This window comes from Myotis yumanensis, unplaced genomic scaffold (assembly GCF_028538775.1).
Source record: "Myotis yumanensis isolate MYYU_CA2020_CCGP unplaced genomic scaffold, mMyoYum1.0.hap1 SCAF_13, whole genome shotgun sequence".
Lineage (NCBI taxonomy): Eukaryota > Metazoa > Chordata > Mammalia > Chiroptera > Vespertilionidae > Myotis > Myotis yumanensis.
In genome coordinates, this window is record NW_027223764.1 from 614,797 (window position 1) to 625,358 (window position 10,562).

At 61.5% G+C, this 10,562-nt stretch overlaps 1 protein-coding gene across 2 annotated transcripts in view; it reads left to right on the forward strand.

The window, feature by feature from the left end:
• Positions 1 to 10,562, forward strand: part of TACC2 (transforming acidic coiled-coil containing protein 2) — a 99,451-nt gene that overhangs the window by 17,064 nt on the left and 71,825 nt on the right. For both annotated transcript variants that reach the window (XM_070432008.1, XM_070432007.1), the window contains exon 3: positions 4,921 to 5,033. In XM_070432008.1, coding sequence (XP_070288109.1) covers positions 4,921 to 5,033 — 113 coding nt within the window. The remainder of the gene's footprint in view (positions 1 to 4,920; positions 5,034 to 10,562) is intronic.

Genomic DNA, 10,562 nt, shown 5'->3' on the forward strand with positions numbered 1-10,562 from the left:
ACAGAGAAACATCCATGTGAGAGAAGCACATTGATAGGTGGCCTCACGCATGGGCCCTGACCAGGGATCGAGCCTGCACCGAAGGACGCGCCCTGGACGGGAAGCGAACCTGGGACCCTTCTGCCCGCAGGCGGGTGCTCTATCCACCGAGCCACACCGGCCAGGGCCAGCGTCGGCTCCGTTTCATTGCCGAGCACCGTCCGTGGGACTCGGGAACGGCCGCTCGCTCGTCTCTCATCGAGGGGCATCTGGTTGCTCCCGGGTTGGGGCCGTCACACGTGCAGCCGCCGCGAGCGTTCGTCTGCGGCTTCTGTGCGCACATGTTTTCACTTCGCGAGACGAATGCCCCAGGGGCCCTGCCGGGACGGATGGTCGTCACATGTGCAGTGTGAGCGGAACCGCCTAACTTTCTAGAACCGCTCGCCCCGCCACATCCCCCTGCCCCCCGCCCCCACGGTGAGGGCCCATCGGGGTGGCGGGTGGGCCGGTCGGGGTGGCAGGGTGGGCCGGTCGGGGTCTGCCTCCCCCGGTGCTGCCACCGCGGGGCAAGGCCAGGCCCGTGCGTGGGGCGGCTCCCGGGGGCGGCTGTGATGTGTGTTCCCTGTAAGCGGATGTCGAGCGTCGTAATGAGCTCATTGCCGTCTGCGGGTTCTCTCGGCGAAACACATGCTCGTGTGTTTGTCTGTTTTCTAACCGCGTTTTTTTCACTGTTGCGTCTCGAGAGTCCTGTCCACGGCCTGAGACCACCCCTTCGCCGGACGGGGTGCGGATCCCTCCTCCCGCTCCCGCTCGGCGTCCGTCCTCTACGCTCGGTCTTCACAGCAGCAGCTTCTAGGAGGCGTGTTTGTCAGCTTTCCCGTCATGGGCAGGGCTTTCGGCCCCAAACCCAAGAACTCTTTGTCCAGCCCTGACGTCCTGACAATTTTCTCTCTAAAAATTCTACATTTTCATAGTTAAATCCATGACCCAGTTGAGTGCGCTGTGTGTGGGAGGTCTGAGGTTCAGGGTGAGGTTCGCGGTTGTGTGTGTGTCTGGCCGTCACCGCTCACCCTTCAGTCCCACGTGTGGAACCTGTTCCCCTTGCCCGGGAGGCCAGGAGCTGGCTGTGCCGTGTGGGGCTGCCTCTGTTCTCTTCCAAGTCGCTGATCTGCGTGTCTCTCTCCCGCTGCTCCCCTGCGCAGAGGCCGGGTAGAGCGATTCCTTCTGCTTTGCGGTTTTTCGAGGTCGTTTAGCTATTCCAGGGCCGACGGCTGTTCATGTGAGTTGTAGGATAAGCTTTTCTGTGTCTACAAAATCCTTTGCTGGGATCGGGCTAGGAAGGACGTTAAACCTGTAGATCAATGTGGGGAGAACGGATGTCTTGCCTACGTCAGCCTTCGGCCCATGAGCACGCGGTGTCTCGTCATGAAGGTCCCCTTGGATTTGTCTCCCGGCTCTTCAGGTTCAGCGACACGTTCTGCGTGCGTCCTGAGGTTGTGCCCAAGCATTTCGTTTCTCTGCGGTGGTTGTGGGGGCGTCATGTTTCCATGCGGGTTTCCTCAGGCGCGTTGTCAGGGTGTGGAGTTTGCGGGTGGATCGCTCTGTCCTGTGATTTTGTGAACTGGCTGGTCAGTGCCGCGAGGATTGTGGCCGATCCCTGGCACGTTCTCTGTAGACGGGTGTGGCGTTTGCAGGGAGAGCGGCATTTCCACTTCAGATCGGTGTCCGTTTCATTTGTTTGTTTGTTTGCTTTTGGCCCAATTGCAGCGGCTGGGAATTCAAGACGATGTTAATTCAGATCAGCCAGCCCGGCCGGCGTGGCTCAGGGGCTGAGCATCGACCCATGGACCAGGAGGTCACCAGTTCGATTCCCCGTCAAGGGCACAGGCCTGGGATGCGGGCTCGATCCCCAGAGAGGGGTGTGCAGGAGGCAGCCGATCCATCATTGATGTTTCTCTCTCTCCCTCTCCCTTCCTCTCTGACATCAATAAACATATATCTTTAGAAACACAGACAGCTGGGTAAACGAGCTGTGGCATATCTATCCAGGGGTGGGGAACATCGGCCCTTGAGCCGTACAAGACCAATGACATCATTGGGTCTGGCCCTGCCAAGGCGTCGGTGAGCTGATTGGTTGTTCGACCAAGCAGGGCAGGCGCTGGTTCGGCTGGTCGTTCTGTGTGGCCTCGAAGGATGCGGTGAAGATCCACACGGCCCCTTGGCAGGAAAGGCCCCCCCCCCCCCCAGGGAACGGGGGATTCGAACCCAGCGCCCTCTGACCTAAAGCTTGTTCATTGTTCTCCCACATCCCGTGGGGGAGGCCTGAGTCCCACCCTTGGGGCCTCCTCCTTCGAGGCCTGGCCGGGCGCCCGCGGGGACATGGAGGCCGCCGTGGCGAGCTGCTCCGATTGGCTTTCCGCCTCGGAGGTGGAGACGTCTGGGACGGGAACGGCCTCGCAGGCCTGGACTGGGCGCGGCCTTCGTGGGGCAGCACGGGCCCTGCTGTGCGTTTGGGGGCTGGCAGTGGCTCTGAAGCCGGATCCCATGTCGTGGTGACCTCTGCTCCCGTCCCGGCCTCACCAGCAGCCACGCTGCTCCCCGAAGCTCAGGCAGAGAGGGGGCGCGTCAGTGAGACGCTGGTCCGGTCTAACTGCGTCCGGAGACCTTGTTGGCACAACCAGGGAGCCACGGTCTAGAGAGGTAACGTCACGGGATTTAAAAATATAGATTTTTATTGATGTCAGAGAGGAAGGGAGAGGGAGAGAGAGACAGAAACATTAATGAGGAGAGAGAATCCTGGATCGGCTGCCTCCTGCACGCCCCCTAACGGGGATCAAGCTCACAACCCAGGCCTGTGCCCTTGATCGGATTCGAACCCGGGACCCTTCAGTCCTCAGGCCAGTGCTCTACCCACTGAGCCACACCGGTTAGGTGGGAATTTTTTTTTGATGGAGAAACACTCGGGCTCCTGGGAAAGTGTCCTTCCCAGGCTGGCGGGCTGCATGCCTGTTAAAACAGACGCAGGCGCTGGGCCAGCGAGAGGCTGTGTTTGCTCAGCCAGGGCAGGAGGAGGCCAGGACGCTGGCGGACCTGGCAGAAGGGAGGGCTCCGAGGGCGGGGTGCGCTTCGCCGATTCGCAGACGCAGCCCCAGGCGGAGGGGGGTGATCGCGTTTCACACACTCGACGGCCTTTCTGGGCGCCTCTCCGCCAGGCTGTTCCGGGGGGACCCTGGACCGCGCTCTGCAGTCGCGTCCAGTTGTCTCAGCCACTGGGAGCGAGGCAGGGAGGGGGCAGCGACCATGCGCAGCCGTGTCCACCGTCGGCGGACGCAGCGTGAGGTCAGGGTCAGCAGCACAGGCTCCGGACCCAAACCCTCTGGTCCACGTCCTGGCACCCCCCCCCCGCCCCCCTCCCCCTCCCCCGCGCCGTGTGGCCTTGGGCCGGTGGCTTCCTGTCTCGGTGCTCAGGGATGTGCCTGTGAATGAGCTGGAACTCGCACGCGGACTGGTTACTGTTACCCGTGTGCTGTGATGGTTCCTGCAGGTCAAGTGTCGCGTAGGCGCCGGGTGTTCTTATCATTGCATTTATTGGGGTGACGTTGGTTAACAAGGGGGGTGTTGTTATGACTGTGGGGCGAGACCTGGCCCAGCTCCCCCACAGCCTGGCTTCTCCCCGCCTGCTCCGCCCACAGCGCCTTGGCACTGAACGTGAAAAGTGCGACGCCTGCCTTCCCGTGGGCCGCGCTGTTGCTCTCTCCTCGCCCAGTGTCTGTGGGATGGGGGGGGGGGTGCGGGGGGGGGGGCGCTGCCCTGGCCTCCTGCTGGGGGAGGCGGGGCTGGAAGGGAGGGAGGCCTCCCTCGTGGCTCCTTCGAGGAGGAGCCTGAGCCCAGGGCCTGTTTCCTGTGACGGAGGAAGGTCGGCCTGTGGCCCCCGTGGCCCCGAGTCGGAGCGAAGATCTGTCCCCGCCCCCCCTGCTGCTGCCTCTGCCCGTGAGGCTTCGGTGTCTCTTCAGAACAACCTTAAAGTGGCCTTGACCGTGGGCTGGAGGGCAGGAGCCGTGTCCGATCAATGCTGAGGCCTCACTCACGGCGGAGGCCTGGCTGAGGGAGGCGTTTGCCGCTCAGGCCCCTGTGCCCTCGGCCAAGTAGGGGCGGGTTCCGGTTCTAAAAACCCGGGACCCTCCTGTGAAAATGTCGCTCCCTCTGGGTTGTGATTCTTGGGTGACGACAGGGAACATTTTCAGCCACGAGTGACACTTTGTTGTCGCTAATCCTCACCCGGGGGTATTTTTCCATTGATTTTTAGAGAGAGATGAAGGGAAGGAGGGGAAGGGGGGGGAGAGGGAAACACCGACATGCGAGAGACACACTGGTTGGTTGCCTCCTGCACGGGCCACTACTGGGGCCGGGGATCGAGCCTGCACCTGAGGTACATGCCCTTTACTGGGGTCCACCCCACGACCCTTCAGTCCAGGGGCCGACGCTCTGTCCACTGAGCCAAGTTGGCCAGGGCTCCGCCCCTAACTTCTCCCTAGTTTCCCAGCTGAATTCTGCTGAGCAAAACCACGGCTGGGGGAGGGGGAGGAAAATGCGTGACTCGAACACACGGGATCCTTTAAGGTCTTAGAGGACATGCGCCCACGGTCCCCAGGGAGCGAGGACCCCACGTGGGGAGGGGCCCGCCTGGTTCCTCGCTCACAGAGATCCTCCTCCTCCCCTGGAACCGCTGATCTTCGCCGTGAGATGAAGGCAGGGGCCGCCTCGGCTCTGCTACCACTTGTCCTCAAAGTGCGGCTTTGCCCCATTGGTGGGTGCTCAGTGGGACGGCCAGGTAAACGGTCCAGCCCTTGAGGACTGTGGTCAGAGGCCCGTGGAGAAATGTGTTTGTGTTTTCAGAGATTCCTATTTGATTTCCGCTCCAATTTCTCTTTCCTGGCTCAGAGGACCTCGTCAGCGCCGAGTCCGGAATCCCTACAGCCACCCGGGAACAGTCGGAGCACAAAGAGGAAGCCGGAGGAGCAGCCCAGGAGCGCGGGCGGCGGAGACGCACCCAGGTAGGAGCCAGGCCCCGAGGTAGGAGCCAGGCCCCAGGACCCATGTGGCCGTGTGGCCGGCCCACTGCCTCTCAGCACGTGCTTGGAAAAGTTACCCCCAGCCCCAGGGCCTGCTCCTCGGTGGTAAGGGGTTCGAGACAGGGGCTCCCAGGCCTCCCGTGAGGGCCTAGCCTGCGCGGTGGGAGCATTAATGCTTTTCTGCCCAGAGACGGAGCTGGTCATGACAGGCTTCCCTGCCAGCAGTGCCAGGGTGTGTGCTCGTTGTCAGACTTAACGTAAAGGGGCCCCCCGAGGCGCTCGCAGGGGCGCCTGGTCCCACGTGGGGCCGGCTGTGGGGGAGGACGACCTTTCCCTCTTCATCCAGGTCCTCCCGCTGGTCTAGCCATCAAGTCAACAGGAGACAGATCACAGGAGAAAAGAACCAAATGTAATGACCTACTATGTGCATATAAGACCCCCCCCCCACGCACACACACCTCCCACACACACCTCCCACACACACACCCACACACATAACCCCCACACACCCCACACCCCTCCCACACACACCCCCCACATGAGAGAATCAGACCCCCCCCCCCCACACACACACACACACGAGAGGCTGAGAGACAGCAGGTAAAACGAGGCACCTGGGACCTGGGCGAGGGCGTGGGGAGGGCCCTGGGCTTGGAGAGGAGGGTCATCAGCAGGACAGGCTCGTAATTACGTGTTTACCTGCCACGCGAACAGGGCACAGAGCCTTATCTCTGGTCATAAATCTTATCGTGGGCAAAGCCCTTCATTTAAACCTCCAGGTGGTGACGTGGGGTGAGGGGGGCAGACGTCTCTCTGGAGCCTGCAAGGTCCCCATTGCTTTTAGGTCAGAATGATCTTCATCCAGCCCCGGCCAGTCTGGCTCTGTGGTTAGAGCACCGGCCCAAGGACTGACGGGTCATGGGTTCGATTCCAGTCGGGGGCACAGACCTCGGTTGCAGGTCCACCCCCAGCCCCGATTGGGGTGCATGCAGGAGGCAGCCAATCGATGTGCCTCAAAGTGACCCTCATGCCAAGCGGCTCGCCCTGGGGACCTGCTCTGACCCCCTCACTGCAGGCCCCGTGGGTGAGACGGGGGGGGGGGGGGGCTTCAGTCCCAGGAGGCGGGTGACTCCCAGAAACAACATGGCCACACGCTGCCTGGGACGTGGCCACAATGGCCAGTGCAGGTGGCCATCGGTCACGGCTCCGTGTGGACCCCGCCAGGGCCTGGCTCCCTGCCGACTGCTGGGAAGAGTCCGATGGGCCCCCCGAGCCGTGTTTGGCACCCACAGCTCTGGGTTCCTCCCAGCAGCGGCCAGCAGATGGGAACGGCCAGGCCCCAGGAAGGACACGGTCCAGGCACGCTGGAGGCAACGCGTGATTGCCAGGGGGCGGCCGGGCCGGCGCGGCTCAGTGCTGAGCGTCGACCTGTGAACCGGGAGGTCACGGTTCGATTCCCGGTCAGGACACAGGCCCGGGTTGTGGGCTCGATCCCCAATAGAGGGCGTGCAGGAGGCAGCCGATCCGTGATTCGCTCTCATCATAGGTGTTTCTATCTCTCTCCCTTCCTCTCTGAAATCAATAAAAACATATTAAAAATAATGATAATAATTGCCAGTGGGTTGAGCACATGATGTGATTAGAAGCCCCCGCCCCGGACGGTGGAAGCCCAGCCTCCGGGAGGCGGTCGTCACAGGCCCCGAGGAAGGCGCGAGCCGGGGCCCGAGGGGCAAAGGTGAACAGTTGACTGACAGGTCCCCCCCCGCCCCCCGCGATGCTAACAGACAGGGAAGCTGGGTCCCCAGTGCTTTGCAGCAGCTTTTCACCCCAAGAGTTGAAGCAGCCCTGGCAGTGTTGGCTTTACACTGTGGCCGGTCATGGGCGAGAGCGACCCCTGGTGGCCGGGACTTTTGGTGCTATTTTCTGGGTGGGGTTCCCAGGGGAACCTCCTGGGAACCGTGTGATTTCTTTCGGGGACGGTGAGCCGAAGGGGCCGGGGCCCAGCGTGCGCCTCGGACAGCACCTCGGTGGCCCCGCTCCACTGCCACAGCTTTCGTCGGGGTCACTGGACGCAGGTTTAACGTTGGTTCGAAGGAGGCCGGGCGGCTGGTCTGCTTGGGCTGCGGTGACCTGAGGCTCACGGAGGGACCCTCTTCCCTGGAATTCTGCGCCAGGAGCCGCCGCCGGCTCCCTTCAGAGGCGTGGGGACGGCCGGGGCCACAGCTCGGCTGTTTCTTGCTCCTCAGCTTTCGTCAGTTACTACGTTTCCCTTGAAGGACAGCCGTCTCCCCGGAATCCGGGTTGAGCGTGAAAGCGGTGCCTTCTCCGAGCCGGCCCGGGAAGCCGCTGGCTGCTCACACGGAACCACCGTTCTCCCCCTAAACGCGGGAACTCTATGGGGCAGGCCCCGGACTCACCCCGCGGGAACGAGGGCGAGCCGGCCGGCCCCTCACCCTGGGTGCCCCCTGGTCGGCCGCCCTGTCCGTCGGGCCACGGCTGTGCTGCCTTCAGGCCACACTGGGCCTGGGGGACCCTTGGCAGCCCCCTGTTCTGTCCCTCAGGCCCCCACACTCACCACCCGCACCCTGAGGCTCTGTCCCCCGCGTTCCAAGACCTTTTCCTGGTCTCAGACAGCATTTTCTCCCCAAAGGACCTGCAGGGTGTCCCCCCAAAAGTGTGCACTTTGAATAATCACTAATTCCAATGGGTTAAACCTGAAAAGAAAGGATAAATGTGCATACATTTTCGGGGGGGTGGGGAGGGGGACACCTGTGTTACCGGTTTGCACAGATGATGGGAGGAGCCATTGGCCTCAGAGTCTCTGTTTCCTGCTGCTAAAACCTCCGGAGAAACAGCTGGAGGCGAGGACGGGAGGCAGTTCCTCCCACAGGCGTGACCGCCGCCGCTCTGGGGGGAACCGGGCTCGGAGCGGGTGTTGCCTGTGCCCCGTGGAAGGCAGCCATGGCCCCCCCCCCCCCCGCCCCACCACCTCGGAGGCCCTTCCTCCCTCCGACCCCACAGCAGCCTCCCAGGTCCCCGAGGGGCAAACGCTGGACTTGCCCGGGAGTCCCAGTTCGACTGCCTTGCCTTCCAGTGGCCACACGGTGTCGCTGTTGTAACTCGGCCCTGCACTGGCCAGACCCGGCCGGGATTGGGGGGAGGCCTGGGGGACCCCCCTGTCCACTCCTGAGCACAGCAGCCCTAGGTCCCTGCCCCCATCCATGGAGACTCCCTCTCCCTCCCGGGGGACCACCAGCCAGGGATGGGCAGCCCTTTCCTTAAACCCTCTCCTCCCCAGGTCCCAGGTGGTGGCGCTGCAGGTCGCCCAGAGGACACTGGGGACAAAGGCTGGACTGAGCTTTGGGGGTCAGCGCAGCCTGCTCACCGCAGGGAAGCCGGGGGCACTTCAGAGGCCGGCCTTCCCTGGTGGAGCCCTTGTCGCTGAAGGGGGAGGAGTGGGGCCTCGACGGCCTGGGGTCTTTTTTTAATTGACGTCAGAGAGGACGGGAGCAGGAGAGAGAGAGGGAAACATCGGTGATGAGAGAGGATCATGGATCAGCTGCCCCCTGCACGCCCCCCACGGGGATCGAGCCCGCAACCCAGGCCTGTGCCCTGACCGGGAATCGGACCGTGACCTCCTGGTTCATAGGTGGACGCTCAGCCCCTGAGCCACGCCGGCCGGGCCCCGTCCTAAGGTTTACCGGGATGTCAGTTACACACAGGGAGCCCACCTCGTCGGCTCCCGCGAGCAGGGAAATGGGGGAAACACGAGGCCCCATGGCGTGTCTTTATTGTTATCTTTTTCCACCGGTATAAACACCCCCCGTTGGAGTGGAGTCTGGGGGCTTGGTGGGTGTTTACCCCCCGGGCACCTGGGTCACCCCCGCCCCCCCCAGGTCCGAGCATCGCCATCGCCATCGCATCTCCCGTCCCGTCCTGTCCCGTCCTGTCCGAGACTAACGGCTGGTCTGACCTCTCCCTCCCGGGTCAGTTCTGTGAGTTCTTAACCCTCACGGACACGAGGTCACACAGTTCATGGACTTGGTCTTTATTCGCTGCTACTTGTTGATTTTTTAAGTTATGTTTCTTGTGATGTTGACACTGCACAGCACACCGTCCAGCCCCCTAACTAACTCGCAGGAGGGAAGTGTGTCCGCGTTGCCGGGCGACCCTGCTTTGCTGGCTCCTCGGGGGAGCGACGTTCTCCTTCGTGAAGAGCCGCTGCACGCCCAGCCTCTGGCGCACTCTGGTCTTTTGTGTTTTCATTTGGTTCGAGCTCTTTCCAGTTCCCTCTTCGTTTCCCTCTGGGCTCACGGGCGCTGTAGAAGTCTTGCATTGTCCCCGGACCGTTGGGGGTGTTCCAGGCGGCCTTCTGCGCCTGCTTCCTGGTGCGACTCCGTGGTCGCCCGATCACATACTTCGCATAATTGGAATCCTTTTGGATCCTCGCGGCTGTTGGATGTGCAGGACGCGGCCGGTGTCGTCGGCGTGCCCCGTGCGCCTGGACGGAACACCGCCGGCCGCTCTGGCTGGTGCTGAGGGAAGGTCGGGGGGGCGTGTTGGCCACGGTGCTGTGTGGACCCCTGGGTCCGCGCTGATCTGCTATCTCCCGATGTCAATCGATTATTGGAAAAGGACGGGGCACTCTCAGGTCACAGTCAGGGGCTGAGATCTGGCGTTAGATGAAGTTTGAGGACGTCGCGTCCTGGATGAAGTGGACCCTTTGCAGTGGGAGGGCCTCGCCTCTGCCGGTAGCGTCTGTTCCCAAAGCTCCTTTGTCTCCTTATCATGTGGACACCGCGGCTTCCTTCTGATCAGTGTTGTCACGGTTTATCCTCCTGCCCCCAAACTTTTACTTTTAACCTAGTTGTGCTTTTTAAAATACATATGTTTTATTGATTTTACAGAGACAAGGGAGAGGGATAGAGAGCTAGAAATATCGATGAGAGAGAAACATCGATCAGCTGCCTCCTGCACACTCCCTACTGGGGGTGTGCCCGAAACCCAGGTACATGCCCTTGACCGGAATTGAACCCGGGACCCTTTGGCCCACAGGCCGACACTCTATCCACTGAGCCAAACCGGCTAGGGCTCTTTTTGTTTCTTGTGCTTAGAGTTAGATTCTCAGGTCTGTAGATATCTAGTTTATATCGTATTTGGACAATTTTCAGCCATTCTTTTTTTTTTTTTAAATATATTTTATTGATTTTTTACAGAGAGGAAGGGAGAGAGATAGAGAGTTAGAAACATCGATCAGCTGCCTCCTGCACATCTCCTACTGGGGATGTGCCCGCAACCCAGGTACATGCCCTTGACCGGAATCGAACCTGGGACCTTTCAGTCTGCAGGCCGACGCTCTATCCACTGAGCCAAACCGGTTTCGGCATTCTTTTAAAAAATATATATTTTTATTGATTTCAGAGAGGAAGGGAGAGGAAGAGAGAGATAGAAACATTAATGATGAGAGAGAACCATGGATCGGCTGCCTCCTGCATGCCCCCCACTGGGGAT